Source organism: Nerophis lumbriciformis, linkage group LG23 (genome assembly GCF_033978685.3).
Source record: "Nerophis lumbriciformis linkage group LG23, RoL_Nlum_v2.1, whole genome shotgun sequence".
In the NCBI taxonomy this organism is placed as follows: Eukaryota; Metazoa; Chordata; class Actinopteri; order Syngnathiformes; family Syngnathidae; genus Nerophis; species Nerophis lumbriciformis.
In genome coordinates, this window is record NC_084570.2 from 42,701,097 (window position 1) to 42,719,654 (window position 18,558).

Consider the following 18,558-nt stretch of genomic DNA (forward strand, 5'->3'; position numbering starts at 1 on the left):
AGTTCCCAGCAGCGGCCCTAACACTCCGCCTGAAATTTTCTCTAACACTCCGCCTGGAATTTTTCGAAGCTTGCTGGTGTTTGACATAAGTCCCCTGGGAAAGATAAAGACAAATGTCATTCAGTGACACCACCATTTTCAGGAGATTTGGATTCTATCGATCGCTGTCAAAGACGTAAGAGGAAATGACCCTGGAAGTAAATGGGGGGGGGGGGGGAGGTTTTTGTAGGGGTAATAAATTTGGCGTGACAGCATTCTTACAAGTTAGCATTATGTACCCCATTGTAATTAAACAAAATACACCTGACTGACATTGTTGTAAGGTCCATTTATTGTCTTTTTTTTGTTTGTTTCGCCCTAAGAACAGAAATTCATATTTTGTATGAAGTTTCTAGGTATGTCATTTCTAAAAGTGTTCATACAAAGTATTTTTTGTGTTTCTATGGAAGTGAAAGGGGATAAGTGAGGTGTATTTGTGAAGAAACAAATATAAAAAAGAAACACAATATGTAAGAAATACAAGATAATATGTCAACATTTAAAAGTTACAAATGGTATAAAACAGAAGGCTGGAGTTACAGATGTTTTGAGGAAGTGCTGCTGGGTTTAGCTGTGATGACAGCACACTTCCTTTCTCCCCTTCACAATAAAAGCCATCTCTAGCGGTCTTTGCCTGAGCGCAGGTCAGTGGTGATGGGGTCGTGCTGGATGGTCTGATGCAGCATGAGAGCCAGTAGACCTGCTCGGTTGGTCATGGCGGCGCGCAGGCTCCTCTCCTGCTCGAACAGTTCGTCCAGTTTGTACCACTGAGGACACACACACACACACACGCACACGCACACACACTTGTTGGCGTCATTGGGTCCCACCGTCAATACAGTGTTTAAAAAACCTGCAGTACCACTCGGACTCTCTCCAGGTCGACCTCAGCGCGGCGTAGTTTTTCCCAGCAGTAATGTTTGTTACACTTCCTCTTGGAGATGCGACAGAACTCTCCTGTGGGCTGGAAGACATCTTTGACAAGAGGACAGCCGCACACCTCGTCTGCTGCCACCTGCACGACATCTTTCTACGTCAACCTTAGCATTGGAACAACACTATTAGCATTGTTGCCTTGTTAGCATTGATGACATGTTAGCATTGTTGCCATGTTAGCATTGATGACATGTTAGCATTATTGCCATGTTAGCATTGATGACATGTTAGCATTGTCGCCATGTTAGCATTGATGACATGTTAGCATTGTTGACATATTAGGATTGTTGCCATGTTAGCATTGATGACATGCTAGCATTGTTGCCATGTTAGCATTGATGACATGCTAGCATTGTTGCCATGTTAGCATTGATGACATGTTAGCATTGTTGCCATGTTAGTATTGATGACATGTGAGCATTGTTGACATACTAGCATTATTGACATGTTAGCATTGTTGACATGTTAGCATTGTTGAGAAAATTAGCAATGTTGACAAATTACCATTGTTGACATATTAGCATTGTTAACATGTTGACAACGCGAGTAGCATTGTTGACATATTAGCATTGTTGACATGTCATTGACAACACTAGTAGCATTGTTGACATATTAGCATTGTTGACATGTCGTGAACAACGCTAGTAGCATTGTTGACATGTCGTGGACAAAGCTAGTAGCATTGTTGACATAATAGCATTGTTGACATGTTAGCATTGTTGGCATATTAGCATTGTTAACATGTTGACAACACGAGTAGCATTGTTGACATATTAGCATTGTTGACATGTCGTGGACAATGCTAGTAGCATTGTTGACATATTAGCATAGTTGACATGTCGTGGACAACGCTAGTAGCATTGTTGACATATTAGCATTGTTGACATGTTAGCATTGTTGGCATATTAGCATTGTTAACATGTTGACAACACGAGTAGCATTGTTGACTTATTAGCATTGTTGACATGTCGTGGACAACGCTAGTAGCATTGTTGACATATTAGCATTGTTGACATGTCATTGACAACACTAGTAGCATTGTTGACATATTAGCATTGTTGACATGTTAGCATTGTTGGCACATTAGCATTGTTGACATGTCATGGACAATGCTAGTAGCATTGTTGACATATTAGCATTGTTGACATGTCATTGACAATGCTAGTAGCATTGTTGACATATTAGCATTGTTGACATGTCATGGACAACGCTAGTAGCATTGTTGACATATTAGCATTGTTGACATGTCGTGGACAACGCTGGTAGCATTGTTGACATATTAGCATTGTTGACATGTCGTGGACAACGCTAGTAGCATTGTTGACATATTAGCATTGTTGACATGTCATTGACAACACTAGTAGCATTGTTGACATATTAGCATTGTTGACATGTTAGCATTGTTGGCACATTAGCATTGTTGACATGTCATGGACAATGCTAGTAGCATTGTTGACATATTAGCATTGTTGACATGTCATGGACAACGCTAGTAGCATTGTTGACATATTAGCATTGTTGACATGTCATGGACAACGCTAGTAGCATTGTTGACATATTAGCATTGTTGACATGTCGTGGACAACACTAGTAGCATTGTTGACATATTAGCATTGTTGACATGTGGACGAGACTACTAGCATTGTTGAGAGTTGACATCGACAGCACTAGTGTTAGCATTAGCACTAGGGCAAAAGGTGAGTCAAACCTTTGGATCTCTGGAATGTTCCGGACATAAGACCTGCAGGCGCTTGCAGTAGGTTTTGCTGTGAGGGTTGTAGACGTCGCAGAACAAACGGGTGGCTCTGCAAGGCGGACAGGACAGACTGTGAGGGACAGACTGTAAGGGACAGACTGTAAGGCAGGGGTGCTCATTACGTCGATCGCGAGCTACCGGTCGATCTTGGAGGGTGTGTCAGTCGATCACCAGCCAGGCATTAAAAAAATAGTCCTAAAAATGAGCGATCATAAATCTTCACTATGACGTCACTTTCGTCACTTGATTGACATTCACGGCACCCGAGGGTCTTCTGAGATGACGCTGGCTGCTGCCAGCTCATTAAAATTACCGACTGGAAGGCGAGAAACACTTTATTTCAACAGACTTTGGCGCCGTACCTGTCGTCAAAACTCCAAAGACCGACTGCACAGTTGCGCTAACAAAACGAGTCTCAGAAAGCTGGCGTGCACAAGCTAGCAAGCTACGGAGTTAGCCGACAATGTATTTCTTGTAAAGTGTATACAAAGGAGTACGGAAGCTGGATAAATAAGATGCCAAAAACCAACCACTTTCATGTGGTATTGGACAGAAAGGAGGACTTTTTTCTCCACCATTCGAAAATGCGGACGTTTTTAGCACCACTGTCTGATTCCAATCAATGCAAGTCATCAGAATCAGGTAATACACCAACTTATATTCTTGTCTTCATGAAAGAAAGGAATCTATATGTGTTAAACATGCTTGTATTATCTTTAAACACCTTAACTTGTTAACAATATTAACTATATGTGTTAAACATGCCTGCATTATCTTTAAACACCTTTAACTTATTAACAATATTAACTACGGTATATGTGTTAAACATGCTTGTATTATCACTAAACACCTTTAACTTGTTAACAATATTAATTATATGTATTAAACATGCTTGCATTATCTTTAAACACCTTTAACTTGTTAACAATATTAACTATATGTATTAAACATACTTGTATTATCATTAAACACCTTTAATTTATTAATAATATTAACTATATGTATTAAACATTCTTGTATTATCATTAAACACCTTTAATTTATTAACAATATTAACTATGTGTTAAACATGCTTGCATTATCATTAAACACCTTTAACTTATTAACAAAAATATATATTTCATAAATAAGTAAATATAAATTATATATATGAATGAGGTAGATCCCCTTGACTTGATCAATTGAAAAGTAGCTCGCCTGCAGAAAAAGTGTGAGCACCCCTGCTGTAAGGGACAGACTGTGAGGGACAGACTGTGAGGGACAGACTGTGAGGGACAGACTGTGAGGGACAGTCGCAGAGACAGGCGGAGAGATGGGTGTCCTACCCTTCGATGCGTGTGGGGTACATGGATCCAAAGGAGGTCTGGCTCTCGTACTGTAGGGTCAAAAGTCAGCAGAGGTCACCTGAAAGCCAACATGGAGGACGTGGGGACTGACCTTGGCGTAGCACCTCTCCATGTGTCTCAGCGCCACCTTGGGATTGACAGGGTGACTGCAGGACACGCAAAAGATTTGAAAGTCGGTGTCGTCGCCCTCGCCTTCGTTCACCTGCGCCAACACACACACGCACGCTTTTACTTTGAAAGGCGGCCTGACTTCCTGCGTAAGCGCGCGTCCTCACCTCTTCGTCATGCAGCACCTGGTGCACCTTGGAGTTGGCGATGATGCCTTCCAGCTCGTGGAAGCGCTTCTCCATCAGCGTGAGGCGGAGCCTGGCCGCCTGCTGCTCCTTCCTGATTCGCTCCAGCTGTCTCCGCCCCATTTCCTCCGCCACACAGGGACTCTGCTGCCACTGCTGGATCCTCTGAGGCACGATCTCGTAGATGCGACTGCGGACACGCAAACGTGGCCATGGTCATGTGACGTGGCGGGAAGGACGATGGTGCGTGCGTGCCACTGACTTGGCGGCGAGCTTCATGCCGCAGTCGTCGGTGCAGTACTTGGAGTTGTTCCGGGCCGCCTGGACGCAGCCCGGACCGAGGCACTGGCGCAGGGTCCCGCCGGGCTCCTTGGCTCCGCCCTCTCCGCCTCTTTCGCTGTGCCGCACGCGCTCCTTGTGCCGCTGCTTGGCCTTGTGACGCCGCACCTCCACCTTGGGAGCGGACACAGACTTCTGCCAGACGGCGACAGCGTCAGTGGCGTGATGGCGGTCTACGAGGACCAGCTCACCTTCTTCTCAGGCTTCTTCTCGCGTCTCTTCACGTGCTTCACCTTCACCGCCTTTTTCCTCAAGGCGTCCGGTTCCTCCTCTTCCTCCTCCTCGCTGTGCCACACCTGTGACAGCAAGACACATGACAGGAAGTCCCGCCTCTCACAACCCACTGGCTCCGCCCACTTGCTACTAACCATGTCTCTGAATCCAGCAGCTTTGTACTGCTTGTAGAGCTCCAGCTCACTTTCACTGAAGGCTTCCTCTTCCTCCTCCTCCTCTTCCTCCTCCTCGGTCATGTGACTTTTTCTGTGGAGGCCCCGCCCCTTCACGCCGCTCGCTCTCGCCTCCTCCACTTCTTTCACACGAAGCATCTTCTGCTCCACAGCGCCAACGTTCAACTTCTTACACAACCTCATGTGCTACAGGCGGAAACACGTGTGGACATTAATGAAACATGTCAGCTACAGGCATCAACATGTCAGCTACAGGTGTCGACATGTCAGCAACAGGCGGCGACGTGTCAGCTACAGGCGTCGACATGTGTGGTACAGGCGTCGACATGTGTGGTACAGGCGTCAACATGTCTGCTACAGGCTTAAAGCTTCTGTGAAAGGATTGCAATCTCCCTTGTCTGTATGCACATGTGTTATGTGAGCAAGTTTTAATGTTGTAAATTTGATGTTTTATGTGTTGTTTACTGTTTTTGATGTAACCTTGCTGCTGCCCTCTTGGTCAGGTCTCCCTTGGAAAAGAGATCTTTGATCACAATGGGATGTTACCTGGTTAAATAAAGGCTAAATAAAATAAATGTAATTAAATTAACCATGTCACAGGCGTCAACATGTCTGCTACAGGCAACAACATGTCAGCTACAAGCGTCGACATGTCAGCAACAGGCGCCGACATGTCAGCTACAGGCGTCAACGTGTCAGCAACAGGCGTCGACATGTCAGCTACAGGCGTCAACGTGTCAGCAACAGGCGCCGACATGTCAGCTACAGGCGTCAACGTGTCAGCAACAGGCGTCAACGTGTCAGCAACAGGCGTCGACATGTCAGCTACAGGCGTTGACATGTCTGCTACAGGCGTTGACATGTCTGCTACAGGCGTTGTCATGTCTGCTACAGGCGTCGACGTGTCTGCTGCAGGCGTCGACGTGTCTGCGATAGGCGTCGACGTGTCAGCTACAGGCGTCAACATTTCCGCTGCATGCGTCACCATGTCTGCTACAGGCGTCGACATGTCTGCTACAGGCGTCGACATGTCAGTTACAGGCGTCAACAGATGTGTTGTACATGCATGCTACAGGTGTAATCATGTCTGCCACAGGTGTCACCATGTCAGCTACAGACATCAACTTGTCTACAACAGGTGTCAACAGGTGTGTTGTACATGCATGCTACTGGCGTCAACAATTGTTACACACGCATGCTAGAGGGGTAAACATGTGTCAACATGAAAATTACAGGTGTAAACATGTCGGCGAAACATGCTACAGGTGTGAATGTACAAGCTTCAGGTGTGAACATGTCTATTACATGCATGCTACAGGTGTGAATATTTATGTTACACATGCCACAGGTGTAAACATGTCTACTTCATGCATGTTACAGGTGTGATTGCGTGCTACACATTCTACAGTTGTGTACATGTCTGCTACACAAGCTTCAGGTGGGAACATGTCTACTACATGCATGCTACAAGTGTGAATATGTCTGTTACACATGCTACAGGTGTGTCCATGTCTACTACACAAGCTTCAGGTGTGAACATGTCTACTACATGCAGGACCGGCCCGTGGCATAGGCCGTATAGGCAAATGCTAAGGGCGCCGTCCATCAGGGGGCGCCACGCCAGTGCCACAAATGTTGGAGAAAAAAAAAAAAAAAAAAAAAAGTTGGTACTATTATTTCTAAATACAAAAAATAATCCCACGTTAATTAAAATGCAAAGTAAAGCCTATTTAATAGAAATATTATTTGTTACAACATTACGCCCCCCCCCCCCCCCCCCCCGCACGGTGCGCCCCCTCCCTTCCCGTATCATGACTCTTTTTGGATGTCACCACATCAAAAAATCAACACAAGATGTCAAAACGGCCAAAACTTTTATGTGCCCAGGGAAGAAAAAAGAGAAAAGAAGAGGAGGAGAAACGAGAAAAGACAGAGGTAGCAGGTAGGTAACGTTAGCCTACATGAAATTATTTGTCTGTTACAGAATGTGATAGTAACCTGGCTTTTTAGCATTAAGCTAATGTTACATGATTCGGCAATTGCTAATCAATAAATAGCTAGTTCTGTTTTAACGTCGGGTTAATATTGTGGAGGGGGCTAAATTGTTATGGAAAATAATAATGTAACGTTACGTAATTACAGTACTCCCACCTTACATTCCTCAGGGACATTTGTATTAGATCTTTTAAGCAGGTGTTTTTTGTTTACATTGTTATTGCCTTCTGGTTAGCTAATGTTTGCCCTGCAGGTAATAGTCACTTTTCCACCCCTTTATATATTAGGTATAGTTGTAAGTAAAAAAAAAAAGGTCAAAGACAAAGCTATTCGGTTTCTTGTGAGTATGTACACTTCACTGCCGATGTGGGGGGGGCGCCACCTAAAATCTTGCCTAGGGCGCCAGATTGGTTAGGGCCGGGCCTGACTACATGCATGCTATAGGTGTGAACATATCTGCTACACATATCACAGGTGTGAATATACAAGCTTCAGGTGTCTATTACAGGCATGCTACAGGTGTGACTATGTCTGTTACACATGCTACAGGTGTGAACGCACACGCTTCATGTTTGAACATGTCTACTACATGCATGCTACAGCATACCTGCCAACTTTTGAAATCAGAAAACCTAGTAGCCAGGGTCCAAGGGCCGCAGGCCCCGGTAGGTCCAGGACAAAGTCCTGGTGGGGGGTTCCTTCGCCCCTCGACGCAAAATGATTATTAGCATTCAGACAGGTTAAAATGTTGCTAAAACCATCACTTTTCTATCAGTCACAGTGACTTTTCAAAACAAAAATATTACAGCAAAAATCATATGGGTTGATTAACATGTTTATTCTGTAAGCTAACTTCAATAGTTTGAAATTATTTTGACAGTTAATGCCAGTTATCCTGTCAACCTTTCACAAGACTTCAATTTGTTAATTGAAAGTATAAACAGTATCAACACTTTTTACAGTAAACAAATGGTAAAACAGTACTAAACAATTCCATTAAAAAAAAAAATTGGTGTCATTATTAACTTTCTGTCCAAGCTTGTATAATCTACTGCCTTGTTCAATTGTAAAAAATATTCTGTGCCTAAAATTCACATTTCTATCACAATTATCATACTGTAAACATGGTAAGCTAACTTCATTAAAATTAATAGTCCTGTCAATAGCATGGAATTACAATTCAAATGTAGTTTTTTTGTAAGCCTTTCAAAAGAATTCAAAATATGAAAAATTCATGAAAATTAATTGAAGCCATCAGACACTTGAAAAGTGGCACATCACATCTCTAATGTAATCATTTGAACTTTTCAACAGAAATAGCACTGCAAAAATATTAAGGACATACTTCTGTATTTTGGTAGTTATGCTGTCAACATTTAACAAGATTTCTTCAACTTGGACTTGAAAGCATAAATAGTATAAACACTTTAACAGTATAACAGTACTAAACAATTCCAATAGATAACATTGGTGTCATTACCTTTTTGTTTGCTCAATTATTGCCTCCGTAAATAAAACTTCGGCATTTATCACATCCAAAGAATCTGTTTGGGCGACGAAAAACGTTGAAAGTTTTCCACTTGTATCGCTAGCAACGGCATTAGACTTGTGTTTTTTTGTCCCAACGTGGTCTTTTACATCGCTAATTCCTCCGTGTCCGATCGAAAAATCTTGGCTGCACAAGGTGCAATTCGCGTAGTTTTCACCCTTTTTGGAACGGATCATTATTCCCGGATAGGCTTTTGAATATTCTTCACGGAATGACTGCAGTTTTCTTTTCGGTTTAAGACTCGTATGCGATTTTTCTCCGGCTGATTCCATGATCGTTCGCTCGTTTGGAAACAATGGCAACTGGTGCCTCGTGCTTGGCAGCGGTGCTATAAATAGCCTCGCGCATGTGTAACAGGTACGTTAGCTATTATAGTAGACGTTCTCAATATTTGGGCTAATCAGAAGTCTAGATTACGACTCGGAGAGAGTAGGACAGACACAATTAAATGCTTTAAATTATACTGGTGTTATTTAAATATGTACAGTGCAACAAATAGTGGACATACATTGATAGGAATGGCCATTCAAAACAAAAGAAAAAAACAGCAAGGGTTCAGGTAATTCATAACAGGTAGTATCAAAAGTTCTTAAAAGGTCATATGAGACTGATCGCAGTCCATATGCGCATTCAGAGTTCATACAGCCACACGGTTTGGGGTTGTGGGTATGGCAGTTTGTAGTGAGAGTTCAGTTTATGGGCAGGGTGTGTATGAGGTAGTGCAAAGGGCCGCAGAACAATGAGGTGCGAGGCAAGGGGTTGGGCTATAAGCCGCCTACCGGCCCGACCAGAGCAGGTGGAGTTCAGGGGTTGAGAGGTGGAGATCCTTGGGCTCAGGCTCGAGGCCTATCTACAGCTCGCCATCCAAGACTTAGGGACCTGGCCTGCGTAAGCACAGGACCCGAAGTTCAATCAATGTGCGCACATAACATCAACATTAAGTCATCTATCGTTCGACCTTCAATAAATAAGTTACACTTATTATTATCATTATTAGCTATAATACTGCTAACATTAACAATATTTAAACAATCACATGCATGTATAAAATAAAGACGACAGTACACAGTGTTGTCACTATTATTAACAATAACAGTGACGTCACTATGACGGGTGTAACCGCACACCAGCGGCAGTATTCATTCATTGTCTTTACCATAGCATAAAAAGTGCAAATGGCCTTAAAACGCCACAACACTCAGTTACCATATGTAAATACTCAAAATAAAGACTCGACATAAATATAAATTCAATCGGATCAGAAACATTGGAGGAAACGGGATTAAAACCCGATGCTAACCGCCCATAGGAAATACATGGGTACGGCTAGTCGCTACTATTAGCAAACAGATTCACTTACCACCCCGGCTTAATATCTTATCATCGACACACTCTCTCGTCGCAACACGTCCCTGATGTTCGGCACCTACAAGTTTACAATTAGTTGTAAAATGTTGGACGGTTGTTTTTACAATATGCAAGCAAACGACAACTTTAAAACATAGCGGCTTCATATGTCCCCAGGCTTAGCCACCGCACCTGGCAGCCATCTCGGAATGCTGGATTTTATAGAGCGTGATTGGCTGCAGCGGCTCACGTGAGCGCATGTGTTATACTCGCGAGATTAAACGTGGAAACGGCGCAGGTAATATGAGATGTCATGAGAGGAAATATGGCTTATTTCCCACCCGTGTTACACATGGCATTCGGAATGGCTCGATAGGAAGTTACGGGAAGCAGTGTCGATTGTCATTGTTGTTACGCCATTTCGTGAATAAAACTTTAAAAAAAAAAAAACATTTTAATTAATGAAAAAACGTATTTGTTATCACTGCAACCGTAACCCGGAATAGGTTGATGAAAACCGTACTAATTACGGGAAAACCGGAGTAGTTGGCAGGTATGCTACAGGTGTGAATATGTCTTCTACACGAGCTACAGGTGTGATTATGTCTGCTACACATACTACAGGTGTGATTATGTCTGCTACACATACTACAGGTGTGATTATGTCTGCTACACATACTACAGGTGTGATTATGTCTGCTACACATACTACAGGTGTGATTATGTCTGCTACACATGCTACAGGTGTGAAAATGTCTACTACATGGATGCTACAGGTGTAAATATATCTACTACACATAACCAGGTGTGAACATACAAGCTTCAGGTGTGAACATGTTTACTACATGCATGTTACAGGTGTGAGCATGTATGCTACACATGCTACAGGTGTGAACATGTCTGCTACACATGCTACAGTTGTATCATGTCTGCTACATGCATGTTACAGGTGTGATCATGTCTGCTCGATGCATTTTACAGGTGTGAACATGTCTGCTACACATCCTCATGTGTGTTCCAGGTGTGGACATGTTTGCTACACATGCTACAGGTGTGAACATGTCTGCTACACAAATTGCAGGTGTGAACATGTCTACTACACATGTTCATGTGTGCTACAGGTGTGAACGTGTCTACTACACAAATTGCAGGTGTGAACATGTCTGCTACACATGCTCATGTGTGCTACAGCTGTGGACATGTCTACTACACATGCTACAGGTGTACATGTCTACTACACATGCTACAGCTACATACATGCTACAGGTGTGATCATGCCTGCTCCATGCATGTTACAGGTGTGAACATGTCTGCTACACATGCTCATGTGTGCTACAGCTGTGGACATGTCTACTACACATGCTAAAGGTGTGATCATGCCTGCTCCATGCATGTTACAGGTGTGAAAATGTCTGCTACACATGCTACTGGTGTGATCATGTCTGCTACATGCATGCTACAGGTGTGAACATGTCTGCTACATGCATGCTACAGGTGTGTGATCATGTCTGCTACATGCATGCTACAGGTGTGAACATGTCTGCTACATGCATGCTACAGGTGTGATCATGTCTGCTACACGCATGCTACTGGTGTGATCATGTCTGCTACATGCATGCTACAGGTGTGAACATGTCTGCTACATGCATGCTACAGGTGTGTGATCATGTCTGCTACATGCATGCTACAGGTGTGAACATGTCTGCTACATGCATGCTACAGGTGTGATCATGTCTGCTACACGCATGCTACTGGTGTGATCATGTCTGCTACATGCATGCTACAGGTGTGAACATGTCTGCTACATGCATGCTACAGGTGTGTGATCATGTCTGCTACATGTCTGCTACATGCATGCTACAGGTGTGATCATGTCTGCTACACGCATGCTACAGGTGTGATCATGTCTGCTACATGCATGCTACAGGTGTGAACATGTCTGCTACATGCATGCTACAGGTGTGAACATGTCTACTACACACATGCTAGATACATGTTTACACGCCTGAAGGTGTGCTCAAGGCTGTGTGTGCGTTGTGGTCACTCACCCGTGCGCGCACCTCACACTGCCTGAGGCGACACTTTTGTCGTATTTTGTTAGGGCCTCCGAACTTCTTCATGTCTTTGCAGAAGTCACAGGTGGCACAGTCGCGCGTCCTCAAGCAGGCGTTGCACTCGCCACACATGCGAGCCGAGCGCTTGATTTGCTGCGGGACAGGAAGCAGAGGGACAAAGCCAACGGTTGTCTCGCAGCAGGTTTGTTTGTGCAAGCCAACAAATTCCTGGTTGCCAGGTTACCTGCTGCGAGCCCCGCCTCCTGTCCATCTTGGCCTGGGGGGTGGAGCTGCCGTCCTCCTCCCATTCCTCCCCGTCTTCCTCTGCCTCCTTTGTCTTCTTCTGGCGATACTTCACCTCCAGAGAGGGGTCAATCTCTAAAGACGAGGAGAGGACGCTAAGCGCTAACCTGCTAGCGGTGACATAAAGTGTTTTGTTCACCAAAAAGAGGAGCGACCTCGGCAGGACGGACAGAACCAAACTCTGATGGCTTTGGCCGCCTTCTCTGACACGCCCACGCAGTTGCCATGGAACCACTCTGCGCAGCCATCGCAGCCTCTGATTGGACGACAACAGTATGACAGAGTGCACACAGGGCACAGCGTGGCTGTAGTGCAGTTCAGGGGGGATTACATCATAAAACAATTGATGTCAGACTTCCTGCATATGCAGTAGACAGGACGCTTTGGCGTTTCCTTGGTAACCTCCCCCTCTTCCTCCTCCTCCTCCTCGTCATCGACATCAGGGAAACGATGCAAAGCCTCGTCAGCCTCAAAGACAACAAACAATTCACTGCAGTTACTAGTTTACTTTTTCACTTCCGATATGATACCCACGTTGGAGCCTTGATTTTTGGCCGATACAGACATTAATCTGATACGATATCAGCAGGTGTCACACATACTTGTATTAGTTTGTAACGTGGAATATTGGAAAAGCTTTGATCAAGTAAAACGAGCCAAAAGTAGAACAACGGTCGGTATGAAAAACACTAACCTATTTATTATTAACCATCTGGAATGGACTGTTTTTAAGTTGAAGTGGAGTGGTAATAGTTTGTTTTTTGCAACACCTAGTGGTCACAATAATTAATTAAGGTCATTACGCAGTAAGTTGAATGATGCGGACACGTCTGTTAGTGGATACTTCTAATACGCTTCTACGTTGGAGACATTTTATGTGTAAGTTACATGAAACTATTATTATTTGATACTTGTTTATGTAGACAAATGTGTTTTAGACTGTGATGATGTTTCACTAAGCTTCTGTGCTATTGTGTGCTGAGTTGTTGTGTAGCTACTAGCTCCTAGTAGCCTATAGCTCCCATGTTTAGCTTTTGTATATTGACAAATGTGCTGTTTTAGACTGCAATATTGTTCAATTATTATTACATTAGTCTAGCTTGTGTGCTATTGTGTGCTTAGCTGTTGTGTATCTGCTAGCTCATAGTAGCAGGGGTTCTTGACCTTTTTGACCTCGGAGCCCACTCAAAAATTAACACTGAATTAGAAATCTTGATTTGAACATACTCAATCATTATATCTAACTTACTTACAGTTTAACAGGATAATCCTTGTCAAATGACATAAACTCATGTGTTAATAACAAAAAATAATACCAAGGATTATGTAAGGCTGATCACAATCAATCACAATATACTGCAAAAGAAGGGACCCATAAAAACTGATGGAAAATAAATGTACATACAATTATGCAGTGCTGAAATCAAAATCAAAATCTAATTCAATTAGTAATAATAATAACATATACATTTTTTTTAATGAAAAACGAAAATACAGCTTCACCACTTAAATCGTATTTTTTGCGCTTAGCAAACTTCTCTATGACTTAAGCCTTAGACTTCTTCTGTTTGTTTGATATTGTCAATACTGCCACAAGTGGTGGAAAAGGGTATTACAACTGAGTACCGTGTCGGCCCAAAAAGACTCCAGCTGAGAACCAGATATTGGATTATAGCCGAGCATGTGCATCTTTTGTAAACAACTCGACTAAAATAGAAGAAAGTGTGTGCTTACTGGAGGACATTTAGATGCTAACTTTGCACAAGTAAACACACTGCATGACTACTTGTATCAGACATGACGATATTATCCCATATTTTTTCTTTTCTGATATCGGACTAATATCAATATTGGATCAGGGCACCCCTATTGCTGTTAAGTTAAAGCCTAGTGATTCCTCTATGGATATTGGTAAAACGACCACAGAACTTTCCTCTAGAAGGTCTTATTTTTGTCCATGTGATGTCAGATGAAACAAAAATTTAGCAATATGTTTGGAGGAGAAAAGGTGAGGCCTCTAATCCCAGGAACACCACTCCTACCGTCAAGCATGCTCTGGGCCTGTTTTTCTGCCAAAGGAACTGGTGCTTTACAGAGAGTAAATGGGACAATGACAAAAAAGGATTACCTCCAAATTCTTCAGGACAACCTAAAATCATCAGCCCAGAGGTTGGGTCTTGGGCGCAGTTGGGTGTTCCAACAGGACAATGACCCCAAACACATGTCAAAAGTGGTAAAGCAATGGCTAAATCAGGCTAGAATTAAGGTTTTAGAATGGCCTTCCCAAAGTCCTGACTTAAATGTGTGGACAATGCTGAAGAAGCAAGTCCATGTCAGAAAACCCAACAAATTTAGCTGAACTGCACCAATTTTGTCAAGAGGATTGGTCAAAAATTCAACCAGAAGCTTGCCAGAAGCTTGTGGATGGCTACCAAAAGCGCCTTATTGCAGTGAAACTTGCCAAGGGACATGTAACCAAATATTAACATTGCTGTATGTATACTTTTGACCCAGCAGATTTGGTCACATTTTCAGTAGACTCATACTAAATTCATAAAAGAACCAAACTTCATGAATGGTTTTGTGACCAACAAGTATGTGCTCCAATCACTCTATCACAAAAAACAATAAGGTTTGTAAAAAGTATTGGAAACTCAAGACAGCCATGACATTATGTTCTTTACAAGTGTATGTAAACTTTTGACCACGACTATATATATATATATATATATATATATATATACATATACATACATACACATACATACGTACAGCCGGGCCCACGGCCAAATTGTTTTAACCCAATGCGGCCCCCAAGTCAAAATGTTTGGGGACTCCTGGTCTAGTGTCTGCTCTGCAGTGCTGTGTTAATTGTGTGCTCAGTGTATTGAAATGTTTTATTCTAGCATCATACTAGCATCTAGCATCATACTGTGTGTTTTTGAGCCGGTGCCATTGCATCATACTGTCATGTTTGTAAGTCTGACTAGTGAGTCAGTGACTTAGCATCATACTGTATGTGTGTAAATCTGACTAGTGGGTCAGTGCCTCCCCAACCTCAAACCTCAGTGCACGTCACTGGTTTGCAGTGAGTAAGTACTTTGTCGATATCCGTATGAACTTGAAAATAAACTGTAAAAGCCCAATAATGAATAGATGGGAGCTACCGGACTGTTTGATACTAAAAAAAATCAAGTTAATCTTAAATACCAAATTCAAATTGATCTGCAACATTAACTCAGGAGTACATTATATAAAAAATACCTACAAAACAAAAATGAATGAAACTATTTGTGCTGATTTTTTTGGTTAAAATGAGGACGTCAAAATAAATGCATACAATAATGGCACCCACTATTTGAGAAGCATTGTATTATGGGGTGGCACAGGGGTTAGTGCAAGTGCCTTACAATACGAAGGTCCTGAGTTCAATCCCGTGCTCGGGATCTTTCTGTGTGGAGATTGCATGTTCTCCCCGTGACTGCGTGGGTTCCCTCCGGGTACTCCGGCTTCCTCCCACCTCCAAAGACATGCACCTGGGGATAGGTTGATTGGCAACACTAAATTGGCCCTAGTGTGTGAACGGGAGTGTGAATGTTGTCTATCTATCTGTGTTGGCCCTGCGATGAGGTGGCGACTTGTCCAGGGTGTACCACCTACCGCCCAAATGCAGCTGAGATCGGCTCCAGCGACCCCGAAAGGGACAAGCGGTAGAAAATGGATGGATGGATGTATTATGGGGTGTCAAAAAAACAACAATGTACGTCGAACTGAACCGAAAACTGTGTCACAAAATCATGATAAGACCCGAATCATGACTTTAACAAACCGTTCCACACCTAATTGCAAACATTGATTTTATGCAAGACTAGATGTGTGGCGGCCATCTTGGTGAGGGCCAAGTTCACATCAAAGGCTATGCATGTATATTGAAAATAAACCATAACTTGCTTGTTTATCAATGGATTTCCATGCAGTTTACATTGTTGTCAACGTCAAAACGTGTGATATTAATACACGTTTAATGTGATTATGTATCTATATTCTTCTGTTTGATCGTGTTTTCTACAATCACAGTAGTTTAGACTTGCTACTCACAGGAGCACGTCCCAGCTACCTAAACAGGACGTGACGTCACGTGTAGCGTTAGCCTCCAGCGAGAATGAGCAAATGCAAAAACAAAATATAAAAAAAGAAAAAAAAGACTGAGCAAATGCTCACGACATTAACACAAACAAACAACACGTCCACGTGTAGCAGGGAAACAAACAATGAAGAAGAATTCAGAAAGAATAAGGAAGATACAAATCCAACATTGACGTCATTATTGTTCATCGGCACGGCTGTTTTCGGCTTCGAGATCTTTCTCTTCTACTTCGCCAGCACCAGACTCACTCACCATGATCACGTGGGTCCCCCCAAAAAACAGGCCGGCCGTTGCTAAAAAACCCAAAATCGTAAAAAGGACATAAGTAGTCGTCTCTTTGTTGACACCATAATCACAAAAGCATCCGCATTGTCTTCTTCACTGACTCCTGTTTTCTTGCCTGGCGACAAGACGTGAAGTGGCAGCGACACTTGCAGGCCGGAAGAAGAACTGCAACTGCCCACACTTTTTCTGCAGGCGAGCTACTTTTCAATTGACCAAGTCGATGGGATCTACCTCATTCATATATTTCATTTTTATTGATTTATTTATGAAAGAGACGGTTAGAGTGTCCGCCCTGAGACTGGGAGGTTGCGAGTTCAAACCCCAGAGACCAATGTTCCCTCTAATTTTTCATGTGTGTGAGCAAACACAAAAACTCCCTGAGCCTTCAGTGGAGCACATGTGAGCAACATCAGATGTGCACACTGTGGCTACACCAGCAGCACACCTGGCCCAAACCTGACTAAATAACAAGTTCAATCTCCATCCATCCATCCATTTTCTACCGCCTGTCCCTTTCTGGTGCTGGAGCCTATCTCAGCTGCATTCGGGCGGAAGGCGGTGTACACCCTGGACAAGTCTCCACCTCACCGCAGGGCCAACACAGATAGACAGACAACATTCTATTATTATTATAATCAAATGACAGCAGTCATTTCCATGAGGTTATTTTCTAATATAAGTGTTTATGCCCACTTACAATGACAATAACAAAAAATATTGTTTTTCATGAACTGTGTACTTGTATTGTTTGTCTGGGTGGAGGTCCTGCTTTGGAAATAATTTGTACCCCTTTCAGACATTGCATTTAGTTCCCATTAAAACATTCACATGTTGCACAATGAGATGTAAGCAGGGGATCATGTGTATATTCCTGCAACTTCCTGTTTGTAAAAAATATATTTTTTTTTAGTATTTATTTAATATACTAACAGCATTTCATGATTTATATTTATGAATTAAGATTCCTAATAAATGACACTAGAATAAGCACGCATTTGATTGGTAAATCATAGTGTAACGACCTGAAATTACACTTTATGTATGGTGTTGGAGTTGTCCGACTTTTTGTGTGGCTGTAAACGCATCACTGGCTAAGTGCCATATGTGCATGTGTTGGCGCAAGTGAGAAAGAGTGAGCGGCTGCTGTTGATATAACAAAGTTGTTTTTGGTCTGGTTTGAAATGACCAGTTTTGCGAGATATTTTTTTTTTTACTAATGTTTTGGTGATGTGTTTATGGCCGACAATAAAGAGTTTTGCTCAGTAAAGTGATCGATGGAATTCTTGTCCTCAACGCGTCTCGACAGACGTTACAATATTTGAACAATGATGACGAAAACTGTTTTCTCTGTCGTGTCCGTGTCGTGTCGAAAATTGTTATACGCTCATTTTATTTTATTTTTTATTTTATTTTGTGCGTGGCATAGATTTGCCGTGCGCAGATGACGTTTGAGCAGTGCGCAATTGCACAGACGCGCACCTTAGAGGGAACATTGGACAGAGACTACAAAAAATGGGACCCATTGCCTCTCTGCTTGGCACTCAGCATCAAGGGTTGGAATTGGGGGTTAAATCACTAAATGATTCCCGAGAATGGCGCACGCTGCTGCTCACTGCTCCCCTCACCTCCTAGTGGGTGACCATGGGGATGGGTCAAATACAGAGGACACATTTCACCACACCCAGTGTGTGTTTAACAATCGTTGGGACTTTAACTTTAACATATATAGAGTCCTTTCTTTCATGAAGACAAGTAAGTAAGT

General features: G+C 42.8%; 1 protein-coding gene across 3 annotated transcripts; it reads right to left on the bottom strand.

Moving 5' to 3' along the window:
- Positions 1-308: 308 nt before the first annotated feature.
- On the bottom strand, positions 309-16,930 carry LOC133622641 (CXXC-type zinc finger protein 1-like). 3 transcript variants are annotated; one of them, XM_061985470.2, is made up of 14 exons: positions 16,764-16,930; positions 12,696-12,832; positions 12,520-12,620; positions 12,306-12,439; positions 12,056-12,214; positions 5,078-5,302; positions 4,901-5,005; positions 4,633-4,841; positions 4,353-4,560; positions 4,169-4,279; positions 4,057-4,106; positions 2,684-2,780; positions 902-1,054; positions 309-806 (listed from the first exon to the last, which is right to left on the bottom strand). In XM_061985470.2, the coding sequence occupies exons 1-14, from the start codon at positions 16,764-16,766 to the stop codon at positions 660-662; spliced, it is 1,839 nt and encodes a 612-aa protein (XP_061841454.1). In that variant the 5' UTR covers positions 16,767-16,930; the 3' UTR covers positions 309-659. The 3 variants fall into 3 exon arrangements, with proteins under 3 accessions (XP_061841454.1, XP_061841453.1, XP_061841455.1); XM_061985469.2 differs by having other exon boundaries at positions 4,633-4,844; positions 16,764-16,929; XM_061985471.2 differs by lacking the exons at positions 12,520-12,620; positions 12,696-12,832 and having other exon boundaries at positions 4,633-4,844; positions 16,764-16,917.
- Positions 16,931-18,558: the final 1,628 nt, after the last annotated feature.